General features: G+C 41.0%; 2 protein-coding genes across 10 annotated transcripts in view; one reads left to right on the forward strand and one right to left on the reverse strand.

The window, feature by feature from the left end:
* Myo9a (myosin IXA) overlaps positions 1-18,698 on the forward strand; it is a 207,475-nt gene that overhangs the window by 10,573 nt on the left and 178,204 nt on the right. For 4 of the 8 annotated variants that reach the window (XM_051197649.1, XM_051197655.1, XM_051197653.1 and 1 more), the window contains exon 1: positions 14,192-14,632. The exons of 1 other annotated variant lie outside the window; for it this stretch is intronic. The gene's annotated coding sequence lies outside the window, so the exon portion shown is untranslated. Of the gene's footprint in view, positions 1-14,134; positions 14,156-14,191; positions 14,633-18,698 lie in introns of those variants that run through there. 3 more of the 8 variants (XM_051197657.1, XM_051197658.1, XM_051197652.1) reach the window with 2 other exon arrangements.
* On the reverse strand, positions 1,497-14,889 carry Senp8 (SUMO peptidase family member, NEDD8 specific). 2 transcript variants are annotated; one of them, XM_051197672.1, is made up of 2 exons: positions 14,834-14,889; positions 1,497-2,750 (listed from the first exon to the last, which is right to left on the reverse strand). In XM_051197672.1, exon 2 carries the CDS (start codon positions 2,712-2,714, stop codon positions 2,070-2,072), a length of 645 nt encoding a protein of 214 aa, XP_051053629.1. In that variant the 5' UTR covers positions 2,715-2,750; positions 14,834-14,889; the 3' UTR covers positions 1,497-2,069. The 2 variants fall into 2 exon arrangements, with proteins under 2 accessions (XP_051053629.1, XP_051053628.1); XM_051197671.1 differs by lacking the exon at positions 14,834-14,889 and adding an exon at positions 13,846-13,974.

Genomic DNA, 18,698 nt, shown 5'->3' on the forward strand with positions numbered 1-18,698 from the left:
CCAGTTCCTAACAATCTCCTTCCTTTTATCTTTCATTAAGTCTTTTGGTTTGAAACATTCTAACTTGAAATGGAGAGTTTTCTTTTTCTAACTTGTTTCAGATCCCATTCACTGCAGCCAGTTTATGTGGCTTGTGCTTTTAGACTTTTACCATCGTCCCCTTCCTGGCTCCAAGGAACTGAGTTACTACTTCTGTGGTTGCTGACTGGCAAGGTTATTTTGGGCCATGAAGGCTGCTGGGGTCAGGGTTAAGAGTGGAGAAGTAGCTGAAATCAGTTTCAGTGGGTGACTCAATTTTTTTTTTTAAAGATTTATTCGTGTGTGTTTGTATATGAGTGCTGTCTCATGCACATCAGAAGGAATCTGATCCCATTACAGATGGCTGTGAGCCACCATGCAGTTGCTGGGAATAGAACTCAGGACATACAGAAGAGCGGTCAAGTGCTCTTAACCGCTGAGCCATCTTTTCAGACTCCACATTTTTGGTTTTTACATCCTATAAGGATTGCAAATTGTCATCAGGAACTTAATGTGTGTGCCCAACTTTTTGTGTACATTATTTGAAATAACTGAAAAAATATCAATAGTGTTGTGGGGGACACTCTTTTCAGTCTTGGTTCCACTTTTTTTTTTTTTTTTTTTTTTTTTTTGAGGCACAGTTTCTCTGTGTCTTTGGAGCCTGTCTGGGAACTAGCTCTTGTAAACCAGGCTGGTCTGGAACTCAGAGATCTGCCTGCCTCTGCCTCCCGAGTGCTGGGATAAAAGGCACGAGTCACCATCACCTGGCTCTTGGTTCCACATTTAAAAAAATTATACCTTCTGCATTTTGAATTAAGTTTCAGTAAGGTGGCTTTTCTTGCTTTACATTTAAAAAACAAACTGGCTCTATGTTTCAGATCATTAAGTCTGAAGATCACCATACCATAACTGAAAACAATTTTGCCAGTTTAGTGTAAAAGCTATAGCTACCAAAAAGTAGGACTGTGTCAGAAGAAACAGCAAATTTTGGTTAGTTACCAACTATGAGTTTTAGAACCAAAGCTTGTTCAATAAAAGGAGGGGATAGGTGCACACCTAACAGACAAGGCATAGAGAAGTCATTATCAATCTGGAGTAATCAATTTACCCACTTTGAGCCATAGCAGGTGTGTGTGTGTGTGTGTGTGTGTGTTTTACATTTGCTGCAGGTTGGGACTGAATCCAGGGCTTCCTGCACACCACAGCAGGTGTTTCACCTGTTATAAACACAGTCATTTATTTTAATGAAGTTCCCCCTGACACCCTGTTTTGTTTTATTTTCTCTTTCTTTTTTTTGGAGACAGGTTTTCTCTGTGTAACAGTGCTGGCTGGCTGTCCAGGAACTCACTCTGTAGACCAGGCTGACCTCAAACTCACAGAGATTCAACTGCCTCTGCCTCCCGAGTGCTGGGATTAAAGGCGGGCCCCACCACTGCTTGACAAGTTCCCCTTTCTTAAAGCATTCCAGGAATCAGATGAAGATGGGATAAATTCATCTTTATTAAATAATTGCAGACAGGAAAGTCTTGGCATCAGAGAATGCCTTATTTTTATAATATGGAGGCCCTAAGTGGAGTTAGGTCATGAACCACTCCCAGCCAGACATTTCTCACTATGGCTGTGCAATAAGATTTTTGTTCTGCTGTTTTCTTCATGCATGTCTTTACATTCCATGTCACAGGTTTGCTTTAGAACACTGCTTTTCCTTTAGAATAAGTCAATGGGGAGTGGAGATCAAAAGGAAGTTAATTTTTATAGCAACAAGAAAAAAAAAAAGAACCTTACTTGAAACTGTATAATGAGGTTTGTCTTTCTCAAAGTTTTTGGTACTTAAGTTCAAGACATTTTCACAGAATGTACTGTTCTCTCCTCAGGGTTAAAGTGAAACGTCCAATTCAGATAACGCAGAGGATGACATTTGTTTTTCAAGAAAACAAAGAAGTAGGACTAGTAAACTTTCATCTACTAGTGCTTTTCCCTTAGGCACTGAGGCTGTCACCATAGGGAAGGGCAGAGAGGGGACTACAGATTTCATAAGCATTCTGCAGTAGCTACTTCTTTTTTTTAGCAAGTCTGGCAATTAGATCTTTCCATTCTCCCCTCTTCTTTGTGATGTATGTTGGGGTGAGTAGCTGCAGAAGGGATTCTGGTTGTTGTCTAAAGAAATTCTGACACAAGGCCTCAGTGTTACATATCACGTACATCCCACAGTCGTAGCTGTTTTGTTGAGCTGGGGCTTTCTCTTCCACAAAGACCAGTTTGTCTCCTTTGCTCCCTAAGAAAGCCTTCAGTTTCTCTGCTACCTGCTTTGCATGGACTGAGTTGCTTCTGCTATGGGAATCATAATGAAAGAAGCTATTTTCATCCTGGAGATAAACCAACAAACTCCAGTGGGTACCCCCAGCTGCCTGGTTAGAATTATCATTGATGGCTAAAAATACAACTCTCTTGTGGGCAAGATCCAGGGGTTCAAGGAACATGGCAATCTCCGCAGGGCTGCTGGTACACTTAATGAACTGGGTGACTTCGGGGCTGATGAAGCAGACATGGTCCGAGCAATCATGAAACTGACTATTGGCAAAGTATTCAAAGGCAAACCCAATAATATGGTCATTGAGCCAGCTTGGAGGGTCCAATAGTGAGACATCTGACTGTCGCAGTAGACTGTCCATATAACTCAAGACTACAGGATCCATCTTGTATTGTGCAGGACTTCTCAGAAATCCCAGAAGCTGAAGGAGAGTCACAAGACAATATTTACTTTTGAATATGATACTAGGTTATAAGACAGTAGCTACTCTTATAGGATTATTGTAAAGATGATATATAATTATAAAGTCTTTATCAATAATTTCCAACAATGCTGACATCACAAAACACTAAAGCTGGATGGTGGTGGCATGCCTTTAATCACAGCACTTGAGAGGCACAGACAGGCGGATCTCTGAGTTTGATGCCAGCCTGGTCTACATTAAGTTCCAGAACAGCCAGGGATATGTGGAAGAACCCTGTCTTTAAAAAACCTAACTAACTAACTAACTAACTAACTAACTAACTAACTTAATTAATTAATTAATTAATTAAAAACTACTAAAGAAACTTTAGCTTATGTACTGGATATGAACAATTAGGATTATACTCTCAGAGACAGTACAGAATTTTAGTTTTATATTTAAATCTAGAGAATGGTTAAAATTATAGCTGACATTTTACCAAAACCACAGCAGTAAACACATTCTCACTCTAATGAATATGTAGTTGGGTGTGATGGTGCATGCTTGTGACCCCTACATCTGGGAGGGAGAAGCAGGAGGATCAGGAGTTCATGGTCAATCTTAGCTACACAGTGAGTCTGAGGTCTGCTTGAGCTGCCTGAGACTCCATCTTAATATAATGCATGATAACAACAAATTATTTTTAAAGATGAATTCAAAGAGCCTGAAGGAAAAAGTTACTAATTATCAAAAGAAATAGTTTCTGTTACAACATTAATTTTATATTTTTGGTTGTGAGCCTAGCCTTTAACAGCTGAGCCATCTCTCCAGCCCTACAACATTAATTTTAAAGTGATAAGAAAATATTCCTTCCTCCTTCCATAATAGAAAGTGACAGCAGTAATAGGTGCAATTAAAAGGTATGGGAATTTCAAGAACAGAAAATCATGCAGATAAAGTAATGCAAATGAAATCCATTCCTAAATCTTCCCAGCTTTATGCATGAGTGATGTTTTTGCTTATTTCCCATCTTCCAACTTCAATATGTGGGATAAAGACAGAGTAATACAATGCTTATCAGAAGTTCTTTTGACATTTTGATACATGCTGGCATAGGCATCAGGATTCCTGGCTTGAGCCTTAGTTTTAGCACTGATTTGCTAGTATTGCCTTTAATCCCATCACTCAGGAGGCAGAGGCAGGTGGATCTACTAAGCAGAGGCCAGCTTGGTCTAAAGCACTAGTTTCAGGACAGTTGGGGCTGTTATACAGAGAAACTGTCTCAAACAAAAACAAAAACAACAAGAACAACAGCAACAAAAAACAAACAAAAAAAAAAAAAAAAAAAAAAAAAAAAAAAAAGAGAGAGAGAGAGAGAGAGAAAGAAAAAAGCATTTCATAACTCTGCAAAGTTGGCAATAAGTTTCCTTGAAGATAATTAAAGCGTTTCTTTATTTGAAACAAGTTCTTACTATATAGACTTGGTTAGCCCGGAACTCACTATGTAGACCAAGTTTGCTTTGAACTCAAATAAATCCATCTGCCTATGCCTCCTGAGTGCTAGGATTAAAGGTGTGCATCTAATAAGCCCAAGCCCAAAATGTAAAGAGTTAAAAAAAGTTGTATATGTCAGGTGTTGGTGGCACACGGCTTTAGTTCCAGCTCTCAGGAGACAGAGGCAGGCTGATCTCTGTGAGTTTGAGGCCAGCCTGGGTCTACAGAGCAAGTTCCAGGACAGGCTGCAAAGCCATACAGAGAAACCCTATCTTACATAATATTCACACTATCAACTAGATGATATTATAGATACAATCAGAAAATCTGGCTAGCACTATAAGCCAATTATAGTAAATGAAGGCTGGAAACAAAATACCCATTCACATTTACTTGTTTAAATAACAAGTTGGTTAACTTGGGGGGAAACACAGACAAGGTGTCTCATGGTATTAATATGCTTGTGAACAATCAAGGCTGTGCTAACAGGCAAATCTGCAGGTATACAAGATGGCTTACTTGAGCCTACAGATTCAACTGAGGTAATGATTAACTGCTGTGCACTAGCCTGACCTCAGTAGAGCTTCTAAAACCACAGATCAGGAAAAGGATCACAGGCAACAGAAAGAACAAAACAAAACATAAGAACACAGAATGATGACAACGATTTAACCAATTCTAATCATTAGATCAAGTATTTTTTTATCATTTGGTTACACTACTAAAGTCATACAAATTTAATATAACCAATTTCATGTAATCATACCACAGAAAACTGTACAGAAAGTTGGGCATGGTGGTGCACATCTTTAGTCACAGCACTAAGGATGCACAGGCAAGCAGATCTCTTGAATTTGAGGCTAGCCTGGTATACAGAGTTAGTTCCAGGACAATCAGTACTATACAGAAAAACCTTGTCTCAATAAACCAAACCAAACCCAACCCAACCCAACCCATAAAAAACTGCACACACAAAAAAATACCTTTCAAGAAAAAAAAATGTTAAAGTAAAATGAGGTGACTATGTATACCAGGCAGTTTTATATACACACCATGTAATAATCTGAACAACTTAAAAATCAGAATAAGGCTGCTTAGGAAAAACTACATGTATTTTTGTATACACAGAATGCCATGAATTAAGAGATTCAAAAAATACTGTGAGACAACGTTCTCTTCCTAAGTAGCCTTTCCTAAGTAGGCTGGCCTGAAATGTCTGGCAATCCTTTTTCATTGGCCTTCCAAGTATGAATTAAGTTTTTATTAAGAAAGAATAACATTGCCAGGAGAGCAGCAGCTTGGTGGCAGTACATTTGCCTGCCATGTGCAAGACCCTGGATTCTACACCCAACAAAAAAGCATGAGAACCAGAAGAAGGAAGAAAAGAAAGGAATAACTAGAGTTCAGACAAACGAGTCAGGAGTGAAGTTAACGAGGCATAGAGTACATTGGTTATGCATGAGCCACAAACTTAGCTCTAAACTTTTTGGCAGATAACCAGAGAGTTAAGTTAAATATTCACAATCCATAAGGTAAAAAGAAAATGCTTACTCAGGAGAGGTAACAGCATTCTTTGTGTTAACATCTAATAGTTTGTTATTATTGTTGTTTTGTGTTTTGAGTCAGGGCATACTACTGGAACCCAATATGACCTGAAACTTGCTATATAGCCCAGGCTGGCTTCCAACTCACAACAATTCTGCTTTAGCCACAGAGTGAGTTGGGATTATTAGCATAAGCTACCACTTCAGGATTTTGATAGTTTTTCCTCCAAGAGATTTTCATAAAAGAAAACACGATACACCATAATTTTTATGTTCCATGTCATCTTTATGCTCACATAAGATTGTTTAAAAAAGTGATTTTTTGAATATTAAGTCTGAGCCTTTAATCCCAGCACTTGGGAAGCAGAGTCAGGCAGATCTCTGTGAGTTTGAGGCCAGCTTGGTTTATATAAGTAACTTCCAGAACAGCCAGGCTACAGAGAGAAACCCTGTCTCAAAAAACAAAACCAACCAACCAAAAAAAAAAAAAAAAAAAAAAAAAATTAAGCCTGACAACAAATGACAGTGTAGTCAGTTTTTCAAGTGCTAAGTACTTGGATTTGATATAAGAATCTGGGCTTGAGAGATGGCTGAGCTGTTAAGAACACTGGCTGCTCATTCAGTGGTCCTGCATATAATTCCCAGCACCCACATGGTGGCTCATAACCATCTGTAATGAGATCTGATGCCTCTTCTGATGTGCATGAAGACAGAGCGCGCGCACATGCGTGCACACACACAAAATCTTAAAAAAAAAAAAAAAAACCAAAAGAGTGTCAAGTCAGGCTTCTGGACACATGTCTGTCTCCCTTTATATCAGCCTGTGTGTTGCAACCACTTTGGCAGTCACATATCAGATATTGTGTATATCATATATTAACATTATAATTTATAACAGTAGCAAAATTATAGTTATGAGGTAGCAATGAAATAATTTCATGGTTGGGGGGTCATTACAAAATGAGGACTGTATTAAAGGGTTGTAGCATTAGGAAGGCTGAGAACCACTGGTTTCTAACATCAATAACTACAGCATAGGGGTGAATGTCAGGATATACAATTTGGTGAATATCTGAGCTGTGTAGCTGTTAGTTTTCCATGACCCCCAAGTTAATAGCCAACTAGGGATAGAAGTTTGCAAGAAAAGTACTTGAATAAACAGTTTGCCTCACACTGAAGGAAGAGACTACAAGACTACATGCTGTTCAGTCTGTTACCACTTAACATCTAATCATCTTCTAACCTGTGTTTACACTCCGTCTAGTCCCACTTCATTGAGTCACGCTTAAGAGTCTATGATGGTCCTAAACTTAGGTTGATCCTCTTGCCTTAGCCTTCTGAGTGATGGTATTATAAACATGAGTTACCATAGCTAGTAAAGCTCACATTTTACTTAGTTTTTTTGTGGTCTGGGGATTGCTCAGGGGCAGAATGTTTGCCTAATATGTACACAGTCTCAAATGTGATCCCCAACACCAAAAACTGGGGGGAAAGTTTTGTGTTTTGTATGTGCTTTGAAATACCTAGTATGGTGGTTGTAAAGATGGTTCAGTAGTTAAAAGCAGTTACTGTTCTATCAGAGAACTGGAGTGCAGAACCGAGTGCATACACAGAGCTGCTCACAAATGCCTTCAACTCCAAGGGATCTGATGCTCACTTTTCTTTGCACCCTTGAACACACACACAGGCAGACAGAAACAGAGACACAGACATATATATATATATATATATATATATATATATATATATATATATATATATATCAAGTGTGTAGACCAAAGACTGATTTGATTTTATATAGTGTGACTATGATAGTTTAACTCCCTGAGTTCTAATGAAACTAGAACTAAACTAGGCTTAGGCCAAACAACCCTGTCCAAGAAAGAACTCTAAACGTTCAACCTAAACACATTTGGTTCTGTTACTTATTAGCTATATAACCATATAGAAATTACTTTTATTAAGTCATAATTTCCTCTTTTGTAAAGTGAGGCTATTAATAGTCAACTTTTATCATAGGATATTTGTCACTGTAAAATGAAATATCAGTAAAAAATTACAACAGAAGGTATTCCTAGATATCTAATATGCCATCAAAATTTTTACAGAGACTGGATAGATAGTTCAAAAATAAGATTTGAAAATAAGTTTATGTTTACAAGTTTACAAGTATTAGAAGAGTAGGTCTAGCTAGGTGTGGTGGCTCACACCTTTAATGCCAGCACTCAGGAGACAGAGGCAGGTAGATCTCTGAGTTTGAAGCCAGCCTGAAGCAGTGAGTTCAGGACAGCCAAGGCTACACAGAGAGACTCTATCTCAAAACAAAAACAAAAACAAAACACAACAACCAAACAAACTAAAACAAACCCACACAAAACAAACCAAAAAGATGGCAGATTAGGTCCACCATCTAATTTGAACTTTCCTAGAAAAGAATCATCCATAACCAAATTTACTTGTCATAGTAGCATAAGCAGACATATTTTCTGACAGAAAGCTCAAGATTTTGTTGTTGTTGTTTTCATTCTCCCAGTCAGAAATTATTATTTCTTCTTCTTGTTCTCCTTCTTCTCCTTCTTGTTTTTCAAGACAGGGTTTCCCCTCTCTGTCCTGGAATTCACTCTGTAGACAAGACTGGCTTCGAACTCACTGAGATTCACCTGCCTCTGCCTCCTGAGTGCTGGAATTAAAGGCCTGTGCTACCACCACCTGGTGTCATTTACATATTTTTTTAATGTTTCATAAACTGGAGAAGTTTAATAAGTGGATATTTTACTTCAGTGAAATAGAGAAATCTATTTTGAAAATTTCCTAGGAACACAAAACGGTCACAAAGAAATTTAAAAGAAAAATTGTTTTCTGTTTTGAGACAGGGTTTCTCTGTGTAGACCAGACTGGCCTTGAACTCACAGAGATCTGCCTCCCTCTGCCTCCAGAGTGCTGGGATTAAAGGCATATGCCATCACCACCTAGTTGGAAATGTTTTTAATTTTAAAATTAATTTAGAAACTAACATGGCATTTATCTTATGGTATCATTTTACAATGGATTCAACTTTTAAAGCAGAAAAATATCTTGGTGTGATGATGCTCAATTAACTCCACCGTCATATATTTCCTTATGCTTAAAAAAATCTTTAGTTAATTCTGTGTTTCTTTCACTCCAACTCTTTTAAAAAATTTTTCTTTTTGAGACAAGGTCTTACTATGTAGTCCTGGCTGTTTTGGAAGTCTGTATATAGACCAGGCTGGCACTGAACTCACAGAGATCTACCTGCCTCTGCCTCCCAAATGCTGGGATTAAAGGTCTGAACCACTATGCTTACTTAGCCTTCGATCCTAACTTCTTTGAAAACATTTAAAATTACATTTATTATTTAGTGTGTGTACAGGGTTATGCATGTCATGGCATGCATGTGGAAGTCAGATGAGGACAACCTTTGGGACTTGGTTTCCTCATTCCACCAAGTGTGACTTGGGGATTAAACTCAGGTAGTTAGGCTTGAAGGCAAGTGCCTTCACCTGCTGAGCCACCTTGGACCTGGGATAAAGACCATATGATCCTTAGGAATTTATTCTAACACTTAGGCTTTCCATTTGCTGTTTCATAACTAGAAATAGCTATCAATGACTAACATAGCATGGGCAGATGCAATCTGAGCAGGAAGCTGTTATTAATATCTAACAATACTAAAGGCTAAGCTTACCTTTTGACCATACAAAGTATGAGTTTATCTCTAAACTGGGGATATACTTTCTTCCAATCTAGTTTCATTTCTTTCCTTCTGTTCATCTTCCTGTCTCTCTTTTTCTTTTGTCTTCCTGTTTCTTTTGAGACAGAGTCTTACTATGTAGTCTAGGCCAGCCTCAAGCTCTCTGGGATCCTCCAGCTTTACCCTCTCAGAAGCTGGGAGTATAGACATTCAAAACCCTATTGAACCTCAAGAGTCAATGCAACTTTTCAAAAGTAGTTTATTAACTAGTCATTTCATTTTTACCCTACTATCTCCAAACAGGATCTTGATATGTATCCCTGGCTGTCCTGAACTTGCTTTGTAGATCAGGATGACCTTGAACTCACAGAGATCTGCTTACCTGTCCCTCTCTTTTTTCTTATTTTTACATCTCCCTCCCTCCCATGCCCCACTCCGCAGGGAGGGTGATGCCTTCCAGGAGGGAATCATCAAAAATCTGTCAAGTCATTTGGAGTAGGGTCTAGGCCCTCCCTCCTGCCTCTAGGCTAAGGGAGTATCCCTCCATGGGGAATGTGCTCCCAAAGTCCTTTTGTGCACCAGGGATACATCCTGGTTCCACTGTCAGAAGTCCCTTAGACTGCCCAGGCCTTCTAACTGAGACCCATGTTCAGGGGGTCTGAGTCAGTCCAATGCTAGTTTCCCAGCTATCAGTCTGGGGGTCCATGAGCTCCCCTTTGTTCAGGTCAGCTGTCTCTGTGGGTTTCTGTAGCTTGGTCTTGACCCCTTTTCTTATCACTCCTCCCTCTCTGCAACTGGATTCCAGGAGTTCAGCTTAGTGTTTATCTGTGGGTGCCTTTGCCTCTTAAGTGCTGAGATAAAAAGCCTTTACTATCACTTACAACTGTATCTTCTCTTTTGGACAATTAACCTAGGCATTATTCTTCATTAATTTTTTCCAAATAAAACTGTAACCATATTCTATTTTTTCTTCTGTACCACATTCTTACATATTTTAACATCTCATTATCCTCCAGATGAAGCAGACGTTACAGCTTAACATACATATTTTACAACAATAGCTCCAATTTACCTTCTAGAATAATTTTGCAGAATTGCAAGTGCATATATATGCACCCACAAACTTAATGTCAATGAAGGTTCTGGCTATTGGGAACAGTGTGTTATTATCAGATTAGCTGTTGCCCCAGGAGTAAAGAAGGAACAGAAAAGTAACCACTTCCCTATCCTCATCCTAACCTATCATTTTTCCCAAACATGGATCTGATGTGTAATAGTCTTGCTTAAAACTATTATACTTTGGTATTCTGAAACTGGGGATACATAGATCCCCAGTAGGATGTGGTTAAAACATAAGAGTTCTAACACCTTGGACTGGGGATAAAAGTCTCTCTATTTTCAATTAATTCTGGCTCAAAGTTAGCATTTTCTTCAATAATTGTAGGCAATCATTGTATTATTAGCAGTCTGTCTTTGTCACTAAAAATCTGATATTTTTACACTGTTTTAAAGTTGTTGCAGGTATCTCAATATAATTTATACTCATTACTCCTTAGACATTATATAATTAGGCCTGTTGCTACCTGCTACTTAATGCATAAAGTACATCTGTAACTACACTGCATATTTCAAGGTGTTTAAATAGTCAGCATTGGCTTCCTAGTTCTATGTATTTTATTGTATACATTTAAATAAATTTTCTGAGATCAGGTTGACAGATCAAACTGCCAAAGGAATCTAGATTGTAAGAGGTTAATAGCTCTTGTCATTTATATTTATAAATTGCTTAACGTAGATAACTTAAGTCCTGTAACATGGAATTCAAGGCTCTTCATAATATGTTCACACATTTTATCATTTTCATCTTTTCCCCACCCTTAGTCTTCATACTACGCTGTAGCCATATCAGACAACACTCTTATCTGGAGGCAGATAGACAGGTTTTTTTTGATTAACCCTAGTTAATATACAGCAGCCATGCTTTCTTGGGCTTTACCTCATAGAGCTCTTTTCTAACTTCCAAGTTTATAATTCTTTATTTAAAAGTCTGTTTACCCCAATCCTCTGTGATTCTAAGAGGGCTGTGTTTTAAACATCTTTATACCTTGTTGTTAACTTAAATGTTAGTAAATGAGCAAGACACTTAGAATTGTCAAGGCAGAGTGAGTATACATGAATGTCTGGGGGAGTGGATTCTTTAGCTCTAAAACTGCACACAGCACCGGGCAGTGGTGGCACATGCCTTTAATTACAGTACTTGGGAGGTGAAGGCAGAAGGATCTCTGTGAGTTTGAGGCTGGCCTGGTCTATAGAATTAGTTCTAGGACAGCCAAGGCTGCACAAAGAAATGCTGTTTCAAAAAACAAAACAAATCGGGTGGTGGTGGTGCATGCCTTTAATCCCAGCATTCAGGAAGCAGAGACAGGCTCCACACTACAGAGAAACCCTGTCTCGAAAAAACCAAAAAGGGTGTGTGTCATATCTGGGTTGTTTGTTTGAAACACAACAAAACAACAACAAAAGACTGGGCATAACTTATAAAAAAAGAGAAAGGGGCAGTAACTGAGATAGATCTGATTAGGTTTGGGGATGGGAAACAGAACTGGTGGCTGATGCAGGGAGGATCTGAAAGTTTAGGCCTAGGCTACAGGACAAATTCAAAGCATGCTTGTCCCTGTTACAAAAAGCAAAAGCAAAAAGCAGAAAGAGGGCTGGGGATACAGTTCAGTGTACAGCACAGTTTAGCATGCACAAAGCAGTAGGTGCAAACCTCCTGCCTATACCTTCCCCTCCCATGCACACAGAACAGTGTGGACTAGAAAGGCAATAGTGGTTTCCCTTCTCTCAGTTCCCAGAGCAGTTATTTAATTCTGCTCAAGCTTCTCATCTTCAACCTGTTATCAAAGGATTCCAACTCTAAGGTTGAGAAATCAATTCACTCAACTTCTTGTACATTCCCAGCTCTCATCACTACTTTATCCTTCATTTGTCACCTGTTTTATAGTTTAATAGGAGGAGGGAGCAAATGGCATTAGCTTTACTTTAAAAAAAAAAAAAAAAAAAAAAAAAAAAGCATCCCAGATGATTCTAATGGGTAGGCTCAGGTTCTACTGTTATTCTCTACCCTTCCTCACCTTCCAATCATTTACTTTCAGGTTCCATGTCAAACCTTCACCTTCCCCACCCTCAATTAAGGACTGACCCAGAGCCTAGCTCTTGTTCTACTAACTGAGCTAAATTACTCTATTTTTTGAGACAGGGTTTCACTATGTATCTCTGCTAGCCTGAATTCCCCCAGGCTGGGTTCCTCTGCTCCCAAGTATAGGGAATTAAAGGTATGTTCTACCACATGTGTCTTTTTTTTTTTTTAATTGTCTTAGATTGGCTTCCTATTTGGCGATCCAAACGCTTTATTCTCCCAGGAGCTGGAGTACAGGCCAGCCAACTCAGGTAGCCAGTCATCTTTTTTTTGGGGGGGTGGGGTGGATGGGTTGGAGACAAGGTTTCTCTGTGGATTTGGAGCCTGTTCTGGAAATAAGCTTCGTACATCAGGCTGGCCTCGAATTCACAGAGATCTGCCTGCCTCTGCCTCCCGAGTGCTGGGATTAAAGGCGTGTACCACCACCACCTGGCTAACCTGTGATCTTTAAAGACAGCCTTTGCACCTAAATCTAGTTCATCATTTCCCTCACGCGTTCTAGTGAGGTTTTTTGTTTGTTTCCCCTTGTGATGAAGATTTTGCTATTTATTTACTTCAGGCTGTCCACACAGTCTGGTTGCTTTAATCAGAAGTCTACCTGCTCCGTTTATATTAGGTAGATGGCAATCCGCCTGCTTTTTTTTTTTTTTTTTTTTAACTCTTCTAGGTAGCTGTCACACGGCTTTTTTTGTACTAGCCATTCTCACGTCCATGATGCTTCTCCCATTTTTTTTCCTGACCAGTTACGGGCTCTAATACAAATTCTCGACAGGCCTGAAAGTCATTTGGGACTCCTTCCCCCAATCCCACAGTTCGTGTTCATTTCATCCCGTGTTATTTTACTGTGTTACCATTGCGGATTCTTTGCTTCCTACATCACAGCGCTTCGAAAAACTGAGGTTATTTCACTTCCTTTTGGTATTCTGGGACTTACAGTATGGAAGCAACTCAGTGAAGAGTCTGTGGAATGAATGGAAAGAAATACTTGGACTCGGGGGCGGGGACAAGTGGGGGAGGGGTGTGCATGTGTGGAAAGGGGCGGCGCCGGGAATCGAGCCGCAGAATGGGGCAGGGGCTCCGATGCGCTAGAGTGTGCGTGGACCGCAAAGCGATCCACTGTTTCCACAAATTCAGACAAACCCAAGTAGGGAGGAGGCTTCTTACCTATTTCTCAGGCCTCACCAACCCAACCAGCCTTCAGGAACCTCTGTACTGGACGGAAAGTGAGACCTAAGGTCGCAAACTCAGAGTTTGCCTCTCCAACCTTACGACATTTCTACCTACAAGCAGAGACTGTAAAGAAGAGTTCACTGTACGGCCGTAAAGTGAGGAAGGAAAAGGGAGGCGGGGCCACCCGGGGGTGGAGGAAACGGGGCGTGTCCACGCAAGCGCATGCCCCACGCTCCAGTGGCGTCACGTGCGGAGGCGGGGCCGGGCGGGGCCGTGCGGGGCTTGGCAGCAGGGGGCGTGGGAGGTAAGTGCGCGCGCGCCGGCTCGTCTGCTGCTGGAGAGTCGCGCGGGGCGGGGCCGCGTGAGCAGGGCTGGGGGCGCGGGCGCGCAGGCCCAAACGGACTGGGAACGCGGAGGCAGTTGGCGGTGGCTGACGGAAAGTCCTGGCAGGACGGGGTGGGACTGCGGCGGAGATACCCTTCCCATGGGCATAAGCGGAGAACGCGGTTGAGGCGGCCGTTCCAACGCGTGCTTTCTAGGCGGGGTGCGGCGGGGGATGCGCCTGCCCAGGCCGGGCGGAGTCTCTGTGACAGGGCGGGGGATGCGCGGACGCCGCTCACTCGGACCCTGAGGCGGCTGGGCCCACCCTCGTGGAACCGTCCGACCCCCGGCGGCCTCGGCCTCTGCTGTTTTTCTCCGGCCTGACCCTGGAAACCGAGGGTGGGAAGCGGCTACCACAGAAGAGGAAGGGGCTGTGGTGGCCACCGCGGCACAGCCCGAGGTAAGACCCGCCCCAGCGCCCAGCGGCCCTGCTGCCCGGCCTGGCCCGGCCCACGTCTCCCGCTCGGCTCTTTGGCTCCCGCTGTGGCTGCCCCGCCCCGCCCCGGCGGAGACGCCCCGCGAGCGGCTCTGCCTCTAAAACCTCGCGAACGCCCGAATGCGGCCCGAATGCCCCTCTAGATTCTACTCTACCTCCTCATACCTTTCATTGAGCAGACACCGTTCTGTCTACCTGCGGCCGCGGCGTTTCTTCTCACTGACCCCCCCCCCCCCTCCTGCTAGACTCTCTTAGGACTCTGTAGCCTCTAGACTCCGTTACGTCTGAACGGATACCAGTCCCGGAGTCACGGCCACTATTGCTTCCTAACCCATTGCAACGATGATTGGTTCTCCTACCGGTCATTGCTGCCCCAGCCTTCCTAGGGATCCGCCCGTAGCTTTCCAGCCGGGTTGGCTAGCGTTTCCCCCTACCCGTTACAAGCTTTCAGATAGCTCCAGTGTCATGATGCTCTTACCTTTCTGCTCAGCCCTTCAAGTCACCATCATAGTTCTGGATCTCTCTGATGCCCTGGTGGTGTACCTTCTCTAGAAGACCTCTCCCTAAACAAACCTTGTTCCCCGTTTTTTACTCAATCGGGTCCCTTTCCTTGGTTGAAAGACTTTTCCAGGAAAACTTGAAGAGGTTATTTACTTAGGCCAGTGCATTCACTCCGTTGGATTTTAAGGGGTTACACTGAGACTCGTGTTTGAAGCCTTTAGGCTGGCGCTGAAAGGGAAAGAGTGTGGAAGCCCAGAGGAGGGTATGAGTGCCGTTACAAGGTCGAGCAGCTTGCTCCTCATCTTGTCTCTTTAGTAGAATGATAGAACTAGTCTAAATATTATGCGGTAGGTGCTTCTGTAAGGATTAAGTTGCATTACACCAATGAACATAAGCAAATCTCCATCTATCTCCCCTCATTGTAGATTATTCAGATATATAGGTTTTAACTAGAGGAATTTTTGATGTACTGTTTTTGAACTTGTTAGGAAAACAGAATTTATAGCTGTTCATAATTCCTGAAGACTAATGTCGTTTTAGTAATTTTATTTTTACCAACCGGTGCTGCTGTCTTCTCCAAGGAGCAAATATAAATGTCACTCAGTGTTGAAGTCGTTACTAACAGCCTTCTCAGTGGTAGTAGAACATTGAATAAAATGTTTGTTGAAGTTATATTCCTGAAATGTCAAGAAGGAAATGTAATGTTTAGTGTTAAGTATATAATTTTAATGTTGATGCAAGGGTGAGGGATAATAAGATCTTTGTAGTTAGTACTTAGTTTTATTTTTTTCATCGTGTGTGTGCCTTCATGTAGTATAGAGAGAAAAAAAAAATCAATTGACACTATAGGTACTAATCAGACACAGTCTGAATAAAAGTCAAAAGTTGGCCAGGTGGTGGTGGTGCATGCCTTTAGTTCCAGCACTTGGGAGGCAGAGGCAGGCGGATCCCTGTGATTTTGAGGCCAGCCTGGTTTTCAAAGAGAGTTCCAGGACAGGTTCCAAACCTACAGAGAAACCCTGTCTTGAAAAACAAAACAAAACAAAACAAAAAAGTCTAAAGTTCAGAAGAATAATGTAGTTTCTCTAGTTTCTAGCCACTCATTTCCTATTTTTCAGCTGCTGTAACTGGTAAGGGGTGATATTTCCAGCATTTACAAACTCATATCTACTAACATTTTTTTTTAAAAAAATGTATTTATTTTATGCATGACTGCTCTTTATGTATGCTTTTATTATAGAAGAGGGCATCTGATCCTACTATAGATGGTTGTGAGCCACCATATGGGTGCTGGGAATTAAACTCAGGAACTCTTGAAGAGCAACCAGTGCTCTTAACTGCTGAGCCATCTCTCCAGCCCTGTACTTAACTTTTTTTTTTTTTTTTTTGAGACAGAGTTTTCTGTGTGGCTTTGTAGACCAGTAGACCTGGTTGGTCTCTGCCCTCCAAGTACTGGGATTAAAGGTATAAACCACCACTGCCCAGCTAGAACACTATTAAGTACATAAATACTCAGATTAAGTTCTTTTCAAAAGTTGTAGTGAAAATCACAACCTAATGTGTTATTTTTTACTATTACTATTATTATTTTTATTTCTTAGACTATGTCTGTGTGCACTTATGTGCATGTGAGTGTGTAGAGCCAGAGCCAGAGAGCATGTTAGAGCAGCTGAACATAGGTGCTGGGAACCTTACTAGGGTCCTCTATAAGAACAAGATGAGCTCTTAACCTCTGAACAACCTCTCCAGCTCCACTATTACTACTTTTTGTAATAGGGTCTCATGTCCCTCAGACTGACCTCAAAACTCATGTAGCCCAGGCTGGCTTTGACCTCCTTTAACTCTACCTCTGGAATGCTAGGATTGCATGAATGTGCTACCATGTCTCTTTAATGCAGTGCTGGAGACTGAACCAATGACTTTGTGTATGCTTGGCAGACAGTTTTATCAATTGTCTTCAGTCCAGTTATTTTTTGTGAGATTGTGTTTTCCCATTTAGCCTTGTTGGCCTAGAATTCTCTTTATAGCCTAGGCTGGTCTCAAACTCTTGAGCATACTAAACCTTCAGATTAGAGGTGCTACCACACAGGGCTAAGGTATAACTTCTAAACAGTTTTCTTCATTTAATTTAGTGGTATGCAGTTATGAGGAAATGGTATAAATTCATAAATTCATATCCACTCATCATCATACCCCTACCCCTCTCCCCCACCCCCTTTTCCAAGACAGGGTTTCTCCATGTAACAGCTGGGATTAAAGGCCACCAGTGCCTAGCCTTTGTTTGTTTGTTTGTTTTTGATTTGATGGTGATCTTGCTGCATTGTATATGGCTGTTGATGTGTCTTGAACTCCTGGGCTCAGTTAATCTTTCTTGCCTCAGCTACCTAATTAGGTAGCTGGTATGGCTAGTGTGGACCATTATGCTCAGTTAAGCTACATGTTTTACAAGAAATGTAACTAAAGTAGAAATTAGTAATGTAAGCCCATCTTTTCTCATCACTTGGGATTTTTGTAGATATTTATTCAGTCCTTATTTTTATTACTTATTTTAATTTTAATTGTATATGTATGTGTCTGCCAGTGTCAGTGGGGTCCAGAAGAAGGTATCACCTCCCGTGAAGCTGCCTTGTAGGCAATTGTAAGCTGCCTAATGTGGGTGCTGGGATTTGAGCCTGCATCCTTTGGAAGAGTAATAAGTGCTCTTAAACATTCAGCCATCTCTTCATCCCCTCAGTCTTTAATAATTTTCAGAGTGGTACAGGACCACTTGAAGTAAACAGTTAGACTTTTCAGACATTTTAAAAATACATCAACTTGAGTCAAGCATGGTTTATAGACCTATAGTTCCATTGCTTGGGAGGCTGAAGCAGGATGCCAGTAATTGAAAGGCCAGCCAGGCTAAGTAGAAAGATTCTGTCTCAAAAAAGAACAAACCTCAAAACAACAACAAAACATACTCTTCAACCAACAAAAGCACATCAGTTTAATGTATTGATTCCTACATCTACAAAGTCTGTCTAGAACTCTTGTTTTTGCTTTACACCTTTGTAAATCACTTGGTAATAGACCTCCACATGGTATCACATTTCATAGTACTCTAATCCAGAAGTAAAACAGATTCTTCTCTGCCTGTCTCCCCACAAAAACCAGGAACAGAGCAGACAGAAACTGCTACTCAGTTTATCTTGATTTCTTATGGGTTTTCAGAAACCCATAAAACTCATCTTTTATTCTACCCAGTCATACTACCAATATCCAGGTTGTCATTATGTATGACCAGCCTAGGCTTCTTTATCATAATGTTTCACATCTTTCTTGTTCCTTTTCATTTATATTCTCTTTCTTTTAAATCAACTCACATGACTTTTAGGCTTGTGTTATGCTTTCCAAGTGGTCTTCTTGTTTTCTGTTTTATGCTGTTTGTTTGACCATAGTATCTTGTACATTCTCTGCACTGCTGCAAAAAATAAGTGTTCTAAAATACTCTTAGGCTCTTTAAGTTGCAAGGAAGAGACTCAGGTTACCTTCA

The sequence above is a fragment of the Phodopus roborovskii genome, unplaced genomic scaffold (assembly GCF_943737965.1).
Source record: "Phodopus roborovskii unplaced genomic scaffold, PHOROB, whole genome shotgun sequence".
NCBI classification, from domain to species: domain Eukaryota; kingdom Metazoa; phylum Chordata; class Mammalia; order Rodentia; family Cricetidae; genus Phodopus; species Phodopus roborovskii.

Excerpts from the sequence above, each read along its gene's own strand:
- Senp8 (XM_051197672.1), bottom strand. The coding sequence starts at position 2,714 with ATGGATCCTGTAGTCTTGAGTTATATGGACAGTCTACTGCGACAGTCA.